This window comes from Dermacentor albipictus, chromosome 10 (assembly GCF_038994185.2).
Source record: "Dermacentor albipictus isolate Rhodes 1998 colony chromosome 10, USDA_Dalb.pri_finalv2, whole genome shotgun sequence".
Lineage (NCBI taxonomy): Eukaryota > Metazoa > Arthropoda > Arachnida > Ixodida > Ixodidae > Dermacentor > Dermacentor albipictus.
In genome coordinates, this window is record NC_091830.1 from 66,384,761 (window position 1) to 66,406,953 (window position 22,193).

The window sequence follows — 22,193 nt, forward strand, 5'->3', positions numbered from 1 at the left end:
AATATATGTTTTATGAAGCGTTGGATTATTTTCACAATGATACGTGGTGGGCTATCTCTATGTTCCAGCGACGGCGCCCTCCAGGTATCTCGAAGGCCATGCTTTGGCTTGCCACATGCGCCAGGCTTCCTTAGAGCGCAGCTCTAAGGCGCCCGTTTCTGTGGTGTGGGCGTCTCTCGTCTTAACAGAGCAAACGGGCACAGTGAAAGATGAAAGAGCGAACGCAGACTGCAGCGGGGGATGAAATACGGTGAAACGCACTTTTCAGGCGCACATACTTGTCAACTTTAGCCCCCCATTTGCGAACACTCTGCGTCCCATGTGCCTATGGGCGCTCATACGCCATCCAGCGATGCCGCCGCGAAGCCTGTGCGTGGCCTCCGAAATGCATGGCGCACTGGTTGAGGCCCTGAGAAACGTATTATGCGGCCGCCGGGCTCCTCTCTTGCGGTTCTCTCTGGATCCGCTGCACCATCTGGTAGCGATGCACGAAAGGCCGCACATGGCATCCTTCATGCTTGGCGCGCCGTTGCGTGCGAATGCTGGAAGTTCCCTCTCTGGTCGCAAAGCCACAGACACATGCTCAGTGATGCAAGTTGCCGACAAGTTCATCGAAGAACGGCACATATGCAGTGTATTCATGACGCAATTCATTAAGGCGTTGGTGTGAACGACGTTCATTGAAAAGCTGAATAGGCCCAGTGGATTTCTGGTGCAGCTTACTGAAACATCTGGCTGCTGTTCTTGAGCAATACCTGTGCAGAGGGTTCGATTCTTCCAACCACAGCTAACATTTCAGTTTTTCTAATGACTCATTCGGCTTATCAAAACTGTCCATCGCGAAATCGGCTGGTCGAAATGTAGTCGCGGTTCTCTGCCGTTACCTCGATACTGTTGCACGCTGCTGACCTGTGCACATGCTGCCATGTATCCGTGCTGCTGTAGTACCCGCGCTCGGCGCTGGTTCGATTCCGCCCAGCGAATAAATTAAAAGGATCTCTTCTAATGCAGGTCCTTTTAATTTGAGTCCCTCAGGACTCAAATAAAGTTCTTGCCGTGTCCTTTTATGCATCGTAATTCCTAAGAGTACTTCACACGTTATCTGGAGGATATGTATGCATACATGTATGCATGTTATGTCTCTAAGTGTTCTCTCGTCCACCTGTGTCACTTGGTCGTCTATGATCAAGTGGCTAGCGCATCGTGCTGCTGCGCTGAGGGACAACCGCAGGACAAACCTGGGTCACAGCGTATGTGGCAATGTGTACATATTTAACGCTCTCGACATGAACCTATTTGACGCTAACATGGAGCACTGAGTATATTCCACTAGGGTCTCCGCTGGTCTTTAGTGAACCTCTTGGATGCCAGCCTGGGTCACTGCGTATGTATCAGCAGGCTTGCACTGCTCAACGAATGTCATTGACATCAACTTGGGAAATTAGGTATGTACCACCGGAATTTGCCACTCTACAGTGACACAAAAAAATGTGGCCGAACCTATTTCACCGCTATTGTTGATAACACTGCGTTAGCGTGGAATCAATATAGCGACACAACCAACCGTAGGAAATGAGTTATGTACGAGGCGTGTCCTACAGCACGACTCCTCTTTCGCGCTTCCCTGAGAATACGTGGCGCCATCTAGCGCAGCTGGCGCGAAGCTTGCGTGTGCCCATCAAAATGCATGACGAGCCTGTGCGTGCGAACCTTTAGGCACACGTCATGCGGCAAACGGGCCCCTCTCTCGCACTTTCTGGACACACTGCGCCACCTGGTGGCACTGCCTTGAAGTCTGGACGTGGCCTCAGAGAGTAGAAGCGAGGGGCGCAGGTGCCTGCGAAAGCGAAGAATTGTTTCCTCCTTTGCCGCACGCTCAGTGACACATAGTCAGTGACTCAAGTTTGCAAGAGATTCACTGAACAGCGCTGCAGAACCAGTGTAATCATGGCGCAACTCGCTCAAGTGCTGGCGAGAGACGAGTTCATTCAAACTGGCACGTACCCAATCATTTGTGGCGCAGTCTTCTAATGCTTTGGGTTGCTGTCTTTGAAGAACCCTTATGATATCGGTTTTATTCTGCTCAGCATCGGAGAAATTTAAGGGATGTTTTCGTCATTAGTGAGCGGCACAATGCCTGTCGCACATACCTAGTTAGCCAAGTTGGCGTCAAATACGCTCGCAGATGTGCGAGCACACACATACTGGCACAGACTGTAGGGGTTGAAGGACGGACTTCGGGATGAAAACCCAAACTTGGGAGTATTTATTCTACATTATATACAGAGAGGTGAGACGTCAATGAACAGTCGTACTGTCATTACGGGCCGGCAGCAACTCGGACGCTGCGGCCCGCGGCAAGAAGTTTGAGAGAGGTGAATCAGGGAATCAGGGCATGTCCCAGAATGCTCAGGTCTCTCTGGAAGGCTTCTTATAAACCCTTCGAGCACTGGAAGTCACGTCATGTTCGACCAATAGGAGAGTCCGCTCCGATGACGCCACTTTCCGCCAATGGCAGGCGCCCGTGCGATGGCGTCATACCCGGCGAAGAGAGTCAGCGCCTGGTCCTCCACTCTTGATCACTTGTTCCCGGTACTGCGTTCTTGCCTCGCAGAATTGCAATCCACTTCTAAGGTGGAGAAGGAGGGGGGGCGCTCATGCTCCATTGTACAAGGGCCCACCTGCTCTCGGTGACTCGGCTCCGCAGCGGTGGCAAATGCCTTCTTCAAAGGCGAAGGGGGACGATTGAGCTCCATGGTCCCAGGGCCCCTTCTAATCCCGGCGGCACACGACCTGGGGGCCGCAAACTTGCTTGCACGTGTCTCCTCTGGAATGCGCTTTCCTGCTTCTGCATTCCTCAATTAGCTGTGCTGCAATCCGATGTGTTCTGGGGAACTCGAAGTAATCGCAGGAAACAGCTCCATATCTAACAGCTCGTCCTCGCCCCGGTTGTTCTGAATGGCCGGTGAACTCAATTCGCTGGCCATGAGGAACGCTGAAAGAAGCTGCAGGGTACTGGGGTCGAGCCTCGTTTGACAACCCTCGGGATCCTGGGCCCTGGAGAACATACGTCAAACAAACCAAACAACACAGCGCTGCACCACGCGTAAGCGCAGGCTCTTCACCCCTGACTCGCCATATTACTGAGTCAAAAGCAACCCCGATCTTTTATTTCCCCAATTTTGACTAAACAGTTCCAACCACCCTACCAAACAGCTATCCATTTCTCCTCGATTGCCGACAAGACCAGAGTACTATTGTTGTTGCAAAACAAAAGGGTCGTTGACGATGCAAACAACAAATGAAAACAGCCGAACATAACTTAAGTGGCCTAACTACACGAACAGCATGTTTCCAATCTATCGCAGTGGCGTACTTATCGCACGTATTGGTGCCACTGAACAATCTGGTCAACCTCACAAGCACGTAATCACAAGCGCACTAGCCTTGTGGTCACTAAACAGAACGCGTACTTGCGTTATAGGCAAACTTTTGATTTACGCTTACTCACGTTTCTTCCCTGAAAGTTCTACAGGACACTTGACGTAAACGAACAATTACACTTGCGGGACTTACACACTCCGCAGAACCCTTAAAATAATGCGTCTTCTACTAACTCTTTGCACGCACGCTCACTAAAGAAGTCAGAATACGGCTGCCCTCCACACACACTAGCAACCCAGTCATAAAGTCTGCTTCCTTCCGTCCACACAGGACACGCGCTAATGGAACTAAGAACGCTTCTCCGTGCAAATCACGCACTCACTGAAAATTTACGCGCTTAACCTTAGAAAATTCAGCACTTAAAAAGAAAGAAGGTTAAATAAAACACACGCGCGTTACGATAGGCCTCTCAACAATAACCTTGACCCTCAGGTTACTCACACACAAAAAAAAAGCCCATCTACTTATTAATGAGCATCTCGCGAGACTACATGTTTACTTAAAACGCGTCTTTCAAATCTCGAGCTTCTCGAACGAAAATACAAACAAAGCTCATACCTTTACATATTGAAAGAAACCCTAGTCTCAAATCGCGAAATTTTCCGATGCTCAAAAATAAAAACAACACATTTCATTTCTACGGAAGGGCTCTTGGCCTCCCGTTTCAAACGTTTTTGACTGACTCATACTCTGAGGCGTCCCCGAGCGGGTCGCGGCTTGAAAACTACTCTGGCTCCCGAGGAAACACAAAAGGGCTGATTCACTATCAGCTCCCCCAAGACGTTATGGTCTCCTGCCAATTTGCGTCCTGGCGCCCCGCTTTCAACACGAACTCGATTGACCGCGTCGCTACTCCCCACCTGGTCTCGTCCTGCCACCTTGCGTTTCTTCGAACTGCACGCTGAGTTATGAAAAGAACTACGGAACGACGAGGAGTTTAACAGCCTCGTGCCCTTTGTCCGCGTCCGTGCAGAACATTCTTCGCGGTCCCCTTTTGACCTGTGGCTCGAACGTTCTGGATGCGTCAACATCGTCCTAGACGACCGCACCTTCTTCCTCGCGCCCTGCCCTTTTGGGTTTCTCGCCATCTTTGGCGGCGCGACATTAGTTACCGTCTTTCGGTCTTTACCGCGCTTCTTTTTACGGCGCTTTCTCTTTGCACTCGCTTTCATGTCGCCTCGTGCCTCGTGCTGGCCGGTACACATTTCGTCGGCCCGGATCGGTCTCTTACCCGCACAGTCTGAGTGATTCTCACTTAAATCAACACTCTCTCTGCCTCGACTGGCGGATAGCTCAACCGACTCTGGAACAATGCAGCAGGCTTTACTCGAGTTAGACAACTCGCACTCTTCCGAACTGCCCTCTACTACATCGCCCAGCTCACGCTGTGCATCGGCACACAGCCCGTCGGTTTCGATCGCTGTCTCACGCGCACAGTCCGAATGATTATTAACTAAATCATCCCTATCTAGGCTATCTAGACTGGCGGAGAGCCGCACCGATCCCTGAACAACGCAGTTGTATTCTCTTGAGCTACACAGCTCGCAATCCTGAGAATTACCCTCAACTGCATCGCTCAGCTCGCACTTCACTTCTGCACGCAGATCTGACCTGACATGGGTGCTCGCTTCTGTCGGGTCAGAAGTACCCTTCTCTTCGCTAGCAACCTCGCTAACATTACCAGCGACGCACACACTCGGTAACTGTGCCAATTTGTTCGCAGCTGGCCTAGCTGTCTCTACAGTCATCTGTTGGCACAGCACCTCGTCGCTCTCCTTGCGGCCTTTACCGGCCTCTGTTGCCACTAAGGCATCGTTAGCAGCTAGCCTTTTCCCTTCACTTATGAATCTGCAGCCAATTTCACAGGCACTACTCTTTTCGTCGGCTTCTGGCGAAAATCTGCTAGATGCTTCCTCATTCTTTCGCTCTGTATTTCCTACAGAATTCTCAGACAGCCGTTGTCTCTGTGCCAATAATTGATCACAATGCTGTATCTCTTTGATCAGTGCTGCCTTCTCTCTCTCATACTTCTGCTCACGCTCATGTTCGCGTTTTTTCTCACGTTCGTGACGCTCATACCTAAGAGTAAGTTCTTGAAGCTCCTGCTTCCGTTCATTCTCGCGCTCTTCACGCTTACTCGCACTCTTAAGTTCACGACGCTCTCGCACACGTACACGACGCCCACGCTGCCGTGGCTCCTGTATCACCTCCCAAGCAAGCTTAATGCTTTCATCATCATTGCCACTATCTTGAATCGCCTTTATGATAGCTGGCGTTTCCATCCGTTCGTCCGCCTCAACTCCCAAATCGTCGCACACCAACAACAAGTCTAACCTCGTCAACCTTCTAAGATCCATGGCAGCTGCCCCGACAGGTGGTTAAAACTGTTTTCCTTAATTAATTTGTGCAAATACACAATGCAACAAACTCCCGATTCCCAGAACTATCAAAATCAACACACAACACTTGAGTCTGGCGAATCAAAAGGAAAAAAACCATGCGCTCACTTACGGTTGCAGCACCCTGCCATCCGGTTCATTTGTCCGCTGTTCCCGGTTCCTCCGGTCTCCCTGGGTCGAAGGCTCGCTCCTTCTTCGCTACTCCCAGTTTCTTCGGACCTCTTTCGACGAAGGCTCTCTCTTCTTCGCTCTTCCCGGTTCCTTAGGATCTCTCTCGACGAAGGTTTATCCGTAGCGCTGCCACCAGCTGATGCATTCGGAGGCGATCCTACCGCTGCCTACCAGATGTAGGGGTTGAAGGACGGACTCCGGGATGAAAGCCAAAACTTGGGAGGGTTTATTCTACATTATATACAGAGAGGTGAGACGTCAATGAACAGTCGTACTGTCATTACGGGCCGGCAGCAACTCGGATGCTGCGGCCCGGGGCAAGAAGTTCGAGAGAGGTGAATCAGGGAATCGGGGCATGTCCCAGAATGCTCAGGTCTCTCTGGAAGGCTTCTTATAAACCCTTCGAGCACTGGAAGTCACGTCATGTTCGACCAATAGGAGAGTCCGCTCCGATGACGCCACTTTCCGCCAATGGTAGGCGCCCGTGCGATGGCGTCATACCCGGCGAAGAGAGTCAGCGCCTGGTCCTCCACTCTTGATCACTTGTTCCCGGTACTGCGCTCTTGCCTCGCAGAATTGCAATCCACTTCTAAGGTGGAGAAGGAGGGGGGGCGCTCATGCTCCATTGTACAAGGGCCCACCTGCTCCCGGTGACTCGGCTCCGCAGCGGTGGCAAATGCCTTCTTCAAAGGCGAAGGGGGACGATTGAGCTCCATGGTCCCAGGGCCCCTTCTAATCCCGGCGGCACACGACCTGGGGGCCGCAAACTTGTTTGCACGTGTCTCCTCTGGAATGCGCTTTCCTGCTTCTGCATTCCTCAATTAGCTGTGCTGCAATCCGATGTGGTCTGGGGAACTCGAAGTAATCGCAGGAAACAGCTCCATATCTAACAATACCCACCCAGTGATCCAATTTGGCATCAAAGAGGTTCCTTGGAAGCTAGCACAGACCCGAGTGGCACAAACGCAGTAGTCCAATTCGGCGTCAGAGTGTTTCTTAGAACGGCAGTACTTCCCCAGTCCCGCGTCAACCGTGACTCATGTTGGCAAGAAAATGGGTTCGTCGAAAGGCGCATTTGTACACATTGCGATATCCTAAGTGACCCAAGTTAGTCCGATGGTTTCATCCAAACCCGGTTACCTGAGCTCAGCCGCCGGGTGAGCTTCATAGATAGATAGATAGATAGATAGATAGATAGATAGATAGATAGATAGATAGATAGATAGATAGATAGATAGATAGATAGATAGATAGATAGATAGATAGATAGATAGATAGATAGATAGATAGATAGATAGATAGATAGATAGATAGATAGATAGATAGATAGATAGATAGATAGATAGATAGATAGATAGATAGATAGATAGATAGATAGATAGATAGATAGATAGATAGATAGATAGATAATTATCCCCGCGAAAGTGCGTGATGATTACTAAGAATACGAACTGCATTTGAATACAGAGAACAGGGGCAAGCACAAAGAACTGTGGTACATATGTAAATTTATTCATGGATTTTATACCGTTTGTTTCCAAGAGGCACATGTATGAGGCCAAGTATAAAAGTATAATAAAATTAACGAAGTGAATGAAAATCAAGCGCTTTTCCATTGAGGGGTACTTACTGGCACTGCTTTTTTGTTGAATGTTTCGATTTTTCAGGCTATAACTTTCGAAACATCTCAGAACATACACATTTCGTACTAGTGGGTTTGCCGAATAAAAAAAATTAAAAGAGGCCATTTAATGTGATAAACTATTCTACTAATATGCGCTATCCAAGAGCCCATGGACCAGCCACCCGTGATCCAAGTTCGGAAAACGCACAACTAGGTAGAGAGATGGCTAGATATAAAGACAAACACACAGCCCCCCAGGAACTTCGTTTAAGTACCCTGAAGATGCTAATCGCAGTAATAATAAAGCTTCTGGTCTTTTACGAAAGATTGCTAAGGTACAGGCCGCTAAAGGGGCAGCGTACTCTGGCTCACATACTCACCGCGTGTCCATGCGAATCCCCATGAAGCTCAAGCTGTAGCAGATGTTTGTAGTGTTGGGGGCTCCCTCGGTGATGCTGGTGGCCCTTTCCTTCTGCGCGCGGATAAGCAATTCATTTATGCGAACTGTGCGGACTGCTGCGTGGCTCGAATCTGTATAATTTAAGTTATTGACAAAGATGGCGTTGGGTATTTGGCCGGAGTTGTTGACTGGGGTGTGCAGTTGGTACACGTTGGCGAGCACATTGGGTTTCACCAGAGTCCCGTAAGGGCCGCTACGCAGGATGGCAGCGCTGGGGCCTGCATGTGCAGGGAGCGTAGCTCTGGTATCACTGGGCCAGCACTAGCCATGACTAGAAAAAAAATACTTGTAATGATGGCAATGCGCGCCAGCCTAGTAGCAATGACGACAGCACTGCGCGAAATAAGAGCGCTGCTCGAAAACCTGCCACCAAAACTAGCGCGAAAGAAGTAACGATCACAATTTGCAACCGCCGCTATGATGAACATTGATATGCCAACCATACTGCGAAAACCAAAGGAATAAAGGGTACCTGTATATCAGCACAGTATGAATGGCAAACTCATATCATGAGGGTGCAATATCAAAGAGGAGGAGGATTCTGCCTGTGTATCAACTGGCATGTCGCATGCATCAGCTTATGAATACATTGAAAAAGCGTGTGCTAGTACTATGAATGTATCCTATGACTACGGTCAGACGCTGGCACACTCAAGTTCGAGAGCTGTAGCAAAATATAGAATGATTCAGAAGAATGTACATTCAGGCACATAATATATATAGTGGCAGAATTACAATGAAATGATGCTCATTTAATTTATCGAGCAATAGCTTTCGGCTACTCGGTGAAGCATTGCTAGGTCGCGGCAATGAACGACGATAAGCCAATGGTCCTTCTCGCCTTAAGTGACAGATCATCATAGATCCTTTCCGGGGTTCTTATACATTTTCTTTGTGTCGCACAAATTTATTTGTGCTTTGATGTCGTTCTTTGATTGAAAGATGCATCCATTGAGACAGAAAAACTGGATATATTGAAAATAAGCACAGATTTGGCATGAGAACGTTGCGAAATTGTTCAGATTGACGGCAAACTCTCATCTGCTAAGAACATATATGAAGGCGTTCCTCAGGGCTCGATCCTTGGCCCGCTGCTGTTTCTGCTATTTATCAATGACCTACCTAATGTTCTAACAACTACGGACTGTATATTATATGCAGACGACACCACTATTTTTACTTGTGCTAACGATGTCGACGAGCTACAGCAAAATGTTAACGTTGATCTGCATAACATAACTTCCTGGTGTCAAAAGAACATGTTGTGCATCAATCCTCTAAAAACAGTTTTTATGGTTTTTCATTCCTTCCCGACACTAATTTCGAACTCTATATCGGTGCGTCTTGAAAACAACTTAATACCAATAACTGTTAGCACTAAGTTTCTTGGCGTAGTTTTAGACAGGCATCTGAAATTCAATCTTCATGCGCAGTCACTTGTCCGTAAGATATCGTTTGGAATACGCGCCATAATCAAAATCCGCTCGTACTTTCAGCCACACATTATCCATTCCCTTTATCATGCACACATTCACAGCCATTTATCTTACTGCATATCAGCCTGGGGAAACACCTCAGCCAACTTCAACGCATGCAGAATCAGGCGATTCGCCTCATGACTTTCAGCCATTTCCTATCGAATGCAACGCCACTTTATTGCAGTTTAAACATTCATTCTCTTCATCAGCTCTTTCAGTTAAAGTTAACAATCGTGATCTATAAGTTATTTCGTAATATTGCACACATTGATGGCTTTGTTATTGAAACTTTTGTAAATACTAACACTACTAGGTTCTCTGAACTCGATAATCGTCTTTTGCTTAAAGTGCGCACAAACTATCGTAAGTTCACTACCACATTTGCGGGAATAAAACTATGGAATTCTATTCCACATACCATAAAATCATCCCCCACAGAGCATATATTCAAGAATCAGGTTAAGAAATACTTTATGCAGCAACTCTCTTCATCCTAACCACTGCCTTTGTGATTGTAATCATAATTGACTTAGCTATTGTACTACACGTTTATTACTCATATTTTTATTGTATTTTACATTTGCATTGCTTATTCACTACAGAAGTCTTCTTCGCAATTTTTTGCCTTACTAAAGAGTTTTGAGTTCTTCTTTTTTCGCGCTGTTTCTTATTTAGTCTGTAATGCCACCGTAACCAATGCTTGATCTGTATTGTCTTTTTTTATTTTTTCATGTATGGGAGTCCCCCTGACAGTTTGTAACTTTTAGACTCCCTGTGTAGTGCTCATTTTGCATACAATTCTTGTAAATCTGACATTGATGAATAAACTTGAAACTTGAAACTTGAAACTTGAAATGAACAAGCCTTCAAAGTCATGTGAGGTCTCTGCGAATATATAGAGCTTTCAGTCAATCTAATTGTGGGCTATTTTATGTATACCCATCTGTAACGACTCCGCAATTGTGATTTACGGGTGGCAATGATATTTAGATTGCCTGCGCAACATCAACAGCATTCTTTGTATTATCTGACAAAAAAACTACCACCCTCAATGAGCCCTCCTTCAACGAGCCCACGTCCGAAAGCGTTCTGCACAAGTTCAGACAACTAAAGCTAATACACAACCACGAGCCATCTAAAAAATAAAAATACGCGCTACTTTAGGGTCTATAAAATCGGCTCAGCTAACCTTTCCAAGAAACAAATCGGTCAATGAGATTGAAGCACGCCTTCACGTCGTCGGCGCTCTCGTTTCCCTTCATGTAGAATTCGAATCCGTCGAGATGGAGGGACATGAACCGGGTCGAGAGGTCGGTGAGGCTCGTTCTGGGACACTCCTCAGGTTGCACTGTCAGGTAGAGCCGCGTACGGTTGAGTGCATACTTGAAAAATGCCTGCTGGCTTCGGTCTAGAAGTACCAGAGGAGCAGAGAGGATGATTGTAGCTTTCGTTTTGTAGCAAAATCTGGCTCAGACATTGAGATCTGCCGCATTATGCGATAACACATGGACGCATACAGGATCCCGTGTTAGACGCTGTGAATTTCCGAATTACCCTATGTTGAGCAAGTTAGATGCACTTTATACTGAATAACTATCCTACGCAAGAAGATGGCACGGAAAACATGAATCGGCTCTGTAGTCTGTCTTGCATCCACTTTCTTTTTTTTTGTTCCCTAATTTATTGACACTTTCTCTCAAGTGCAACTCTCGTAGCGCATGCTGTAATGTTCTCGCTACTGGCCCTGAATTCATCAGTTCAGCACTGTAACTAGTATGCCCAAAGTTCTGTAATTTGAAAATTTTTGGACGGTATACGCAGTGATACAGAACACCGTGTGGGCACCTTCGTTGCATTCATTGTCGAAATACTCGAAGACGCGAGCACGAAGCGAGGTATGCTAAAACTGAAACAACGAACTGGAGTTTTCCTCATAAGAAAATTGAACAGATCAGAACAGAAATTTTATTCAGATTATCAAAAATGGTATGCAGATTTGAGTACACGTATTAGGGAGTTCGAAAGGATACCGTCTGGTCGAGGTGGAGGCATACTGAAGGAAGAATAAACACTCACCAAAATCAGGAAAATGAAGAAGAGCAAACGATCACGTGTCGAGGCCCCCCACTGGATTGGTGTTTACAATAACAACCAAAATGTACAATTGTTGCTTGTATGCTGGGAAGTTGGCGCAATAAGCGTGTGTTCTGTGTAAGTATCCGGCAGGTTTCCTCGTGTGCTATTTATTGCATGTGGTGTTGTCTTGATGTTAAATGATGCAAGCAGTAAGCGTGTGGATAGGGCCTTTTCCTAGGCGATCATAGCTCCTGAGCCCCAGTTGATGATACAGACTGCCTTCTCGTGATGCTCAGCCAGTCCGCACGATGCCATGTTCAACTTTTTCGCGTCCTACATGTGGTAATTCTCTGTTTTACGGAAATTGCCCAATTCAACAATGTGCGTTGCATCACAGTATTTACTACGTTTGTGACGTATGGTAAAATAAACAGGCACCCCTACCGGAACGTAGAATCAGAGCTGCAGATATTACCAACAAGCGTTTTCACTTTTGTTCCTTGTCAGCAAGAACATGCTCCTCTTTAGCAGCCACTCTGCCTCCACGCTGTCGGGTATGACGAAAATGCAGAAGCCACAGTTACCGCTGCGTTCTACCGCGCATATTACGCGTTCACCGCTTCAGCACCTGTACGGATACCTTCCCAACGAGCTTCGTGCTATAGTAGCAAGAACTAGGACGTTTAACAAGGACTCAGAGCATATTGTCCAAACGTTAAAGCATCCAACCACCAATGATGATAACGTAATGGCTTCATTCCAGGTAAGATGTTCACTTGTGTCCCAGTCGAACTTGCTGCGCAATACTGCAGAATCGAAAGCGACGATGCACTTCCTTTCCCTACAGCATTCCACACAGAAGACCTGTGCCGGCTCCTGAACTTCTACTTGTGCAACGACATATTTTGCGGTCAACAAGCCTCTTTAGAAGGTGCTCTATGGAATGGCCATGAATGTTTCAGTCTCAGTGGATTGAGCTAATTTGCGTTTGAAGCCATCGAAGAATCGGCGCTGGCATACTTAGATCAGGCTCCCAGGTGTTTTGTTAGTTGCGTCGACTAATGCTTCTGCACAATTCGCCGCAACGCAGTGATTTCGTCCTGCAAAACTGCGTGTCTGCCATTGTTATTCGTGTAGTACTTTGAGAGAGTACTCAAAATATAAAAAATGTTTATCCGGTATATTCGTTCACAATGATCCCGCCACTACCATCTCCAGACAATGCTGCAGTGCCTATTCAATATTCCATAATAATGAATTCAATAGATCTTTCAATATTATGTCACCTTAGCCAATCGTACAACTCTGTACACCATCTCCCATCTTTGTTCGAATTCATTGCGAAAAAAATTGGCAACATTAGGGGGCCGAAGCAAGTACGAGCCGTTCAAGTGGTACAGTCAACCTCACCGCGCTCGTCAAAGTCGTCTCCCCAGAGCGTCAGTACTAGATGCGTGCAGAGCTGGGCTGCGGGAGAGACCACGTCCTCCCACAGATCCTTGCTGCGCATTCGGCATATCAGGAACTTCCGGTCGGGCACTGCGAAATGCCGGGTGCGATTGTTGAGGGCGCTGGGTTGTGCACGCGGTGAACTGTGTGCACTGTAGTTATCCCAGTGCGGTGTGCAACCCGGCCCCATGGCTGCTGCTTCTTTGCATAATAATGGCACTGCTGCCATTTTATAGGCTCAACGTGCACGATAAATTTATGTTCATGAGAGCAAATTCCTTGGAACTTTTGCGCATGCTAATGGCGTTCCTGCTGCAGGCAGCAGTTGTGAAAGAGTGACGTAGTACGTAAGTCGAAGGCTAGCTTTATTAACGAATATTTAGATGATGGCTTCGCAGTAAACGCTTCTTCAATCCTTCGTCGAAGAACGCTTCAGTGTTATTGTATCTGATCAATTTAAAAAGGTACATTTCCCTATTTTGTGATGGCATTAGCCAGTCCTAATCATTTATATGAGTACTTAACACTTTTGGGATAAACACGTTTTAGATTTATTTGTCTGACAGAGAAGGTGCACTACCAGACAGTATTACATAAAGCGTGTAGTTGATAAGACATTTACCAGCTGCATTCATAGCAGGGTCCAAAACCGAAAAGATTCTCGAAATAGGACCACGTTCAATAAAGCCAGAGGACGCTTTGCACCAAAGTAAGAAATTAGGATCCAGTTTCGCAGCGGACAATCGTTTGGGACCAGCTTCATTGAACGGTTTTTTATTGTTTAGGAAAGCGTGTTATTTGCAACGTATTTTTGAGCTCACAATTATTAAACGTGGAAAGTATAAAAGCAGTTTCTCGCACAAAGTTTGGAAACATTTAGGTAAAAAAAGAAATTTCTAGCGTCTACCCTTCCGCGGTAAAAAATGATCCACAGTTTATTTGCTATGCTTCTAAGCTCTGGAAATTTGAGGAAACTCGCGGAAAATTAATAGAAGTGTAATTGTTTAAGCGTGTTGCACAAGAGAGCAACAGCAATCCGAGTTAACGCGGTAATCTGAATCTGCCTTTAGGGAAAAAAACCAAATTATGTGGTTTCACGTGCCAAAACTACTTTCTGATTATGAGACACTCCGTAGTAGAGGAGTCCAGAAATTTCGACCACCTGGCGTTCTTTATAGTGCACCTAAGCCTAAGTACGTTGGTGTTTTCGCATTTCACCGCCATCGAAATGCGGCCGTCGTGGCCGGAATTCAATCCCGCGACCTCGTACTCAGCAGCCTAACACCTGCCTTTAGGACATTATTGTGAACAACACATGCAAAAAATAAATAAATAAAAACTTGTTGTGCCGCTATAGAAAATGTGATGACACTCTTCTATAACCATAGCTGTATTTGATGCAAGTAGAACTGTGCATTTGGAAAATTCGTCCTTTTCGACGACCCGTTGCAGATTCACGTAAAACATGACGATAGGCTTGGGGACTTCTTTCAGAAGTGCCTGTTTGCTCGGCATTTATTATTCGGTCTCCCAATGTCCTTTATTCGCTAGGAACTGTCGCCCCTAATGGCTGTCAAATGCGATTTGCAGGCACCGATAATTAGTAATTTATTAATAAATATTTAAAAACTAATTATTTAGCTATATCTTTAAATTGAGTCAATATTGCTTCATACATTTAGTAAACAGCCGATCTGAGGCCGTAAGAGCCCGTTCCTCTCTCTGGTGGCTACTGGTACCTGAATTTGTAGAAGGTATAAACATAATCGCAAAGACGGCGACTGGGTGTGGTTTAGGCTCTTTTTATTGCCGCTGAAGTGTGGCAGTACGCAATGACGTATACTTTCTAGTGAACTCGGCGCAGCTCTTAGCCGCCATGGATATACGGATCTCCGACAGCTCCGGCTTAGAGCAATGCGCTCTGTCAGTGATGCTAGAGGCGCAACAAACAGAGGCTGTATTCCCGAGAGTGCCTATGCTGTTTTAAGCGCAATAACGTCGTTGCATATATATATATATGCAAAATATAGAAAAATTTAACTTTAACTTACAGCAGTTCCCGTTCTTGCAGAGCTCACCTGCAGCCTCGGTTTTACCTCCGTGACCTGTAAAAGAACACGATCAAGATTGAATCGTAGTTACTGAAAAAAGTCTACTCCATGCAGTATAGGCAAATATGACTTTTTGTCCTATTTCTAATGGTACAGAAAGCCTGCGCAATTGAAATGATCAGTAATATTTCCTAATCTCATAGGTGCAACCCATGTCAAGGCTTCAGAGGCCCTTCTTGTTCATTATTCGAGTTTTCCACGCGACAAATAGCTGCGCATGGCAACGATTCATTACGTAAAGTAAAACGTACAGGGCGCCCCAACCATCACGCACCAAGATTTAAAAATATGCAACTGCCACGTAGCTGGAGAGAACAAAGTTAATGTTGTTTGCCGTCGCTTGGAGATACTCGTCAATTTCTTCATTCTGCGTAATTGCACAATTAGTGGTAATTATTTGATCAGCTTCTGAAATATTATAATTAGATAGAAAGTGTCACTGGGAAAAATGTAAGGCAACATGAAAAACTCCCCGATACTGCTTTACGTTGCTCAATACGTGCTACATAAAGGTGCTTTTCTGAGCGTGAAATAAAGTCCGCGACCGCAGGCAGAATGCCTCGAGGGGACAGTCGCGCGGCGATTTTGCGTGTATTCATGGGCTTCTCAAGTCCGACGGTTTCAGCTGATGCTTGACTGCAGTTCGGTAGCCAACATTTAAAGTCGCAGCTGCAAGTTTATTTGCTCCAAATGAACGATATTTGAATCGTCGTATGCGTATTCTCGTAAAGAAAATCATTTGATATACTACGGAAGCTTAAAATATCTAACATATGGAGTGCGAGCACACTGCCATCATTACTGATACTTGTTATACTAATTTGCTGTCAGAAAGGTACGCTATAGTATTACATAAAGTATTGGGCACGTGGCTCTTACAGAAATTGAAACACAGTGCAGCACGTGCCTTAGTACAGTTTCTTGGAGCACCGGGATTACCTAAAATATTAAAACTTCTTATAGTAACCGTGCTAACGGTACTGTTTTTCCGGAAGATATTTCTATTTTTTAGATTTGCACATGTTCGTGTTTTCACGACTCATTTCGTTAAGGTGCTCTCGTGTGCGTATTCAAGAGTGTTATGTTTCCTATCAACGAGGGACGCGATTTGTACTTTTTCATAAATATTTGTATTTTGTGAACGGCTTAGGATGATATTTTTTGCGAATTTGGTTTTCACATGTGAATTTTTGAAGTTTTGTCACTGCATTATTTCCTCCGTTTGATGGAAACGTTTACGTCCTGTGAACTATATTAATTAATTGCGGTGCTTTACGTGCCTGAACCATGACCTCGGTATGAGGCACCACGTAATAGGGTACTCCGGAGTAAATTTGACCACATGTATTTTTTTTAACGTGTAACTCAATCAAAGTAAACGAGCGTTCTTTCCCCAGTCGAAATGGGTGGTCAGTGGCTGGGATTCGAACTCGCTACCTCGTGCTTAGCAGCCCAATGCCATAGCCACTAAGCCTTCACGGTGGCTAGTTTAAGGCATATCTAGCAGAGAATACCGAAAAAAAAACCTTATGTCGCTTTGCTCACTTCAGTTCCAGTTTTCTGCTAAGGCGATCTTTGGGATCGGCTCAATCATGACTTGTGCATAATCCGAGGATAGGGTGGCAGTGGGTGGGGGGCCGGGTGGCGGGAGCCCGCCAGCTATTCATGAAGCAGGCGGATGGTTGGGTGCAAGTGAATGTGAGCATTATCCGGGAAGTGGCGACATGGCATGCAAGCAGGTTTTGGAAGTGTGGTGGCGAGATAGGAGAAGCCGGAACCGTCTATTATTGGCCAACCAACATCTCCTTGAACACGAACGAAATAAAAAAAAACTACCTAACGCCGCGAAAGAAGTAACAAACGTACTGATTCCTGTGCGGTGAGGATAATTATAATTCGCACTTACGGCTGATGACGAAGATGAGCGCTAAGCCGAGGAAGCCGAGTATAACGGGCACAATGCAGGCAAACAGAACGTCGCCTTTGGTTTCGTGGAATATGAGCTGGTCCGTGTCACGCCGTCTGTACACAGTGCAGGAACAAAAAATAAATGACGAGGCTCCTAAGATTCTACTGTCATGAAATATTTTGTACTAATGCATTCAATCGTTTGCGCACTTTTATCAGAGCTATCAATGCAACTAAGCTCGTAATCCAAAATTATTTTCACTCAATTCTCAATGAAACGTCCATCTTAGTCCGTTTTGCCGTTTAGGGGAGCTATGTGTATTCGACAAATAGTAAGTAATCCAAAGCTTCCGTGCTAACAAAAAAAAAACACTAGAAGGCAAAGCGAAGGAATCTTTACTTGTGATGGAACGTATTTTATTAGTTGTAACTTTAGGAGTAAGGGAAATCTAAAAAAATTGATTACACGGCAACGTGCCTCTAGCTGATAGTGGAGTTGAGAACTTGTGACAGAGATGGCGTGACTCTGGGTGGAACATGTTACACATAGAAAATATATTCGGCAAACTACGTGTGACCTTTACTAGGAATGTGCACACCTGTTACTTCTTTTTTACACTTCCACTGGATGAACACAAAAGAATTAAGGATGAAAAACTGACAAGAACAATTTGACTGCCTGTACATGGGACCCTCTGAGGGTAAATGAAGCATTCTTCTACTTCCCCTTTACTTCACCAACTGTCCGCATTACGTCTACCTACCGTTATTGCGTCTACGTGACGTCGCCCCATGTCGAACCGTGTAGTTGCGCACTTACTGACTGTTCCGACAAAGTCCCGTAATATAATAAAAAAAAATACTGCTTAACCTGAGCTTCAACAACGTGCACAATGCAGTGCGGCAAAAGAAGGGTGATAATGTTATTGCCTTTTAAGTGCTTCAGCCCTTTCGCAAAATAATATATATAGGTGTTCAAGTAAATTCGCATCACTTACCGTGCTCTTCCCTCCTCTTGTAAGAACAAAGAGAACAAAATGCAATTAAAGATTAAAATACAACATACAAAAACATAAAAATACGGATAACTATTACGTTCGTCAAGAGCTCAGCAGAGGTAGGTGTTATCGCACCAGCAGAGATAAATTTTTGCGGGGCTTTCTATGTGTACCTGACGTTATGTCTCGTCCGAAGTCAAAACGTTAATACATACGCGTTAAGGGGATGCTGATTCTTACAATACAACGGCATGTATGAACACCGTTTCCCTTACGTTTCCGCGTTCCCAGTGTTTATCATCTACACTGCATAACAAGCAAGACACTCTCTGGCAGTGCATATCTATTACCACTGAGCAGGTGGTAATATAACTGTCGATGTTCTCAAAACTCCCGCATTCGTTACCGAATGTACGCTATTCAATACAGCCAGTCAAGTCAATACAATGAGGACGAATCGTGCCTGAACCCAAGGCGCTTAACATGCAACATCTTTCAACATGAGCGCTCAGGTAGCGCTGACATCATTGAGCCAATAGACACATGAACAAAATAGAGATTTGTAAGAGGTTAGTGGAGGATTGGTGGAACAAAAGTAGGTGAACTACAAGCTGAGACATACAGAAACAACGTTCCCAAAGGGGTTCAGAAAGTTTGGTGATGAGGATTCTTCACGGTTTTTTCCTTTTCTTTTTTTACTTTTTCAACATAGGTGGGACATTAGGAAATATAATATCAAGAGCTTCGCGGTACAACCCACCACCCCGTGCCAAAGGGGGCGCTCACAACATGCATCCACCCATGCAAGAAATACGGTCCATCCTGATGTCTACGTGTCAGTCTTTTCGTGTTTCATGTTCTCAAGTAGTTTTCCGATGTGAACCGAACAAGCATACTTCTGATTCACATTTTGCAAAAAAGCTCGCTCATAGAGGATATTATATGGTAGCCCCGAGTAGACATACATGAACATTACTAAGAATAACTTTACCCACATCGGTAGTGCTCTCGGCGCCTGTAATAGAAAGTCGTGATTCAATTTCAGTTAATGTATTTCGTGGCACGACGTACTCATTTTGACCGTATCTCCACGTGAATAACGCAAAAGCATGAAAGAAGCGAATTAGTAATACTTACGCTCTGCAAAACATAAACACAGCGAAAGTAAGTAACGTTGGTCAAGACTTCTATTTCGCATTTAACTTCACTGTGCAGTTCCAATTAGCAGCTAAGTTCAAAAGTCCTGAAGATTCAAAGAAAGCCGTGGCCGCTAATATGAGGACGTTAGAAGTCGCATTCGCTTATAACTGTAGAAATAAAAACACGTTTCGCCAAATTGCATAATCACTCAGCTCATATTATTACCGATGAGGTTAAGTTTCCGTGTACTGCATACGATACAAATAGGTGTCCGGAATTGCGCGATAGTTCATGTAAGGCGCTTATCACCCAACGCTATATTAACGGAAATGTAGATTCAATTGTGCACATTATTTTTTATGATTCCAATGACAATAAAATGAAGAACTGGATACACGGTGACGCATCGCACGTCACCGTGTCGTGTAGAATAGATGCTTTCAGAAGTGATGACCGATATTAGCATGGCGCTCATGGCCCATACCTGGCCCTTGCACCACTAAAGAGTACACATTAATTAATTAATTCATTCATAATTATATGCTATAGTGACGTCACCAACAACAAGTGAGCGCTGCTGAGGTACGTTATGCATCATTGAGCTCGCAGCAAGCCTAGATGAGTATGAAACTGGAAAGTCGATGTCACTACAGCCATTACAGCGATTACCCTACAGTGGGCCAGAGTAAGCTGTCATGTTGTACTGCGTACACCGGCCCTAGTAATACGGGATTACACTCTCTGCTTCGTACTTCTAAGTCACATGGTTGGATTACTCACTGTGTCTGGGAACGAATCAAAATTGATTATCTGCCTGATAACGCATAACTCTGCCATGTGTGACTGCATCCCTGCCGTTTACTTTATGACCCGTAGGACTATCGAAAATTTGAAATCGCTCATACACTGCGATTTTGAGAATACCGGAATCCTTCCGTGAGTGGACGGTCTTGAAGATTATTTTTTTAATTACTTGGATTTAGCAATATGGTGCTTGTAGCTATGTACAAATCGTCGCGAAAACATGCCGTGAACGCTCAATAAAAATTACTGAATGGAGCAATTTTTATACATCGATCTACTACCTCATAAATTTGCACGCTTCCCAAAGTTCTTAGGCCTTGCTAGCAACCTTAATGGACGTCACTCATTGGCAAGGGAAACAGATTCGGCAATGCGGATCGTGTTGCACCACGGAGTGAAACAGTGATGCTCATTTAGTTTTGCCCAGGGACAGTGTACAGGCATGGTTTTGTACGTTGTGGCAGATTGGCGTAACGACATCTCTTCTTTCTGTCGCAGCAATGCGGATCTCGTGAATTTACCAAAAGTGGTAAGGCAGAGTAGAAAGGATTTGATGTTCCGTTAAGGTGCAACAACATAAGTAAGTCTACGAAACGAGTATACCGAACAGTCATCGACGATGAAAGGTTCAGCAGTTCATAAAATATGCTTAACAAGTATGTCAAAGGAGGCTGTTCATCCAAGAGCAAGGATGAATATAGTATAAGCTTTCCAGCATCACCGCGGGAACAGGATTACCTGAGCTTAATTTGTTCACGTACTTCATATATAAAAGACATTGCAAGAAACAGAAACACGATATTTAACTACGCATTGAGAGGACAATTTGCAGAACAGTGGAGAAAATGCAAGCACTTGTGCCAAATCGTGGACTTTCGGCGTATCTGCCATGATGTTCAGATGCGCTTGTAATTGACTGGAATTATTTTTCAGCCCAGTTTCTTGATATAAACGCCTGTTCCGATTTGCTATTCACAATGCAACCGTGTACCTAGATGAATGTCTGCAATATCGCAGTGCTGAAATACTTACCCGTTGTTTTTGCAAGCGTTGCTATTTTATGTGCGTGCAAAAAATAGAGCATCATCGAGAAACAAACGATCGAATATACCAGTCATGGAAGAATGTCAAAGCAAGATTCTTTTTCTGATTTCAAAAAGCGACACTACTGGGCGGACAGGTGCATTGGGAAATGACGTGAGAATAGGGCCTAAATTCTCAACATTGAAACACAAGCATATATATGTAATCGGGAAGGCTTGGCAACTGAAGCAATTTATTTACAAAAAAGTTGTAATTGTTGTAAACCTTGTTTTTTACGAAATTAACCTAATATTCGCTTTAGTTCCTACCGGCGCCAATCTTAACAATGTGATCTCTTTTTAATAACGTCTTATGGTTTCATTTCTGCACCGTGGCACCAGTACTAATTCAACTGCGGTTTTAATATCTTATGGCTCACCACTAGTAGACCGTTCAAAAACTGCTCAACTGCTAAAAAAAAGCATCTACTTGAAGTTTTTTTTCTTTTGAGAAGCACAACTTGCTCTCTATAGCGAGAATACTTGCACGTCAGAAAACGCGAAGTAATTTACATGCTGCATGGATAGGGCCTGTACGTAGCATACAAACTATCCAATCATGCAAGAAAAAAAAGATTGTGCGACCTTTTCTTTTACTATGGTGTCTTTGGGCGGTCATTTTGGAGCCTTCTAAGCGCTCACAAAATGCTGCTCGTGCTCGGTTGGAGGAAAAGGGGCACTCAGGCTACATTCGGGTGGTTCGTTCTGGTAGCCCGACACCCGATAAGAGCGCCGCGAAACACTCTCAGTATCGCCGCCGGAGCAGCCGAGAAGTACGGTGGGTTTCCGATTTCTTGACCCCACTCTTTCCCGTAGTTAAGGTGGCGAAGGATAACTTTCGTTCCGGTCATGGCGGCAACGATCATCATCCACGATAATGGAGGACGATTGCCTTCCCCCTGTCCACGTCGCTATCGCGTCGCCGTGCTTCTCTTTTTCTTACTACTCCGACAAGCAGCTTGCTGTTCGATTGGCACTACGCACCTGCTAACTTGGATTGAGAAGGCATCCGGAATCAGATCGTTCGGATTGGGAAGGATCGAAGCGAT

The 22,193-nt window shown here is 45.2% G+C and overlaps 1 protein-coding gene across 2 annotated transcripts in view; it reads right to left on the reverse strand.

Moving 5' to 3' along the window:
• LOC135898590 (uncharacterized) overlaps positions 1-22,193 on the reverse strand; it is a 29,700-nt gene that overhangs the window by 3,948 nt on the left and 3,559 nt on the right. The window contains exons 4-11 of one of the 2 annotated variants that reach the window (XM_070526924.1): positions 21,095-21,115; positions 19,110-19,133; positions 18,119-18,134; positions 17,119-17,234; positions 15,153-15,206; positions 13,063-13,191; positions 10,766-10,984; positions 8,019-8,316 (exon numbers count right to left, since the gene is read on the reverse strand). In XM_070526924.1, coding sequence (XP_070383025.1) covers positions 8,019-8,316; positions 10,766-10,984; positions 13,063-13,191; positions 15,153-15,206; positions 17,119-17,234; positions 18,119-18,134; positions 19,110-19,133; positions 21,095-21,115 — 877 coding nt within the window. The remainder of the gene's footprint in view (positions 1-8,018; positions 8,317-10,765; positions 10,985-13,062; positions 13,192-15,152; positions 15,207-17,118; positions 17,235-18,118; positions 18,135-19,109; positions 19,134-21,094; positions 21,116-22,193) is intronic. The other variant, XM_065427640.2, reaches the window with a different exon arrangement.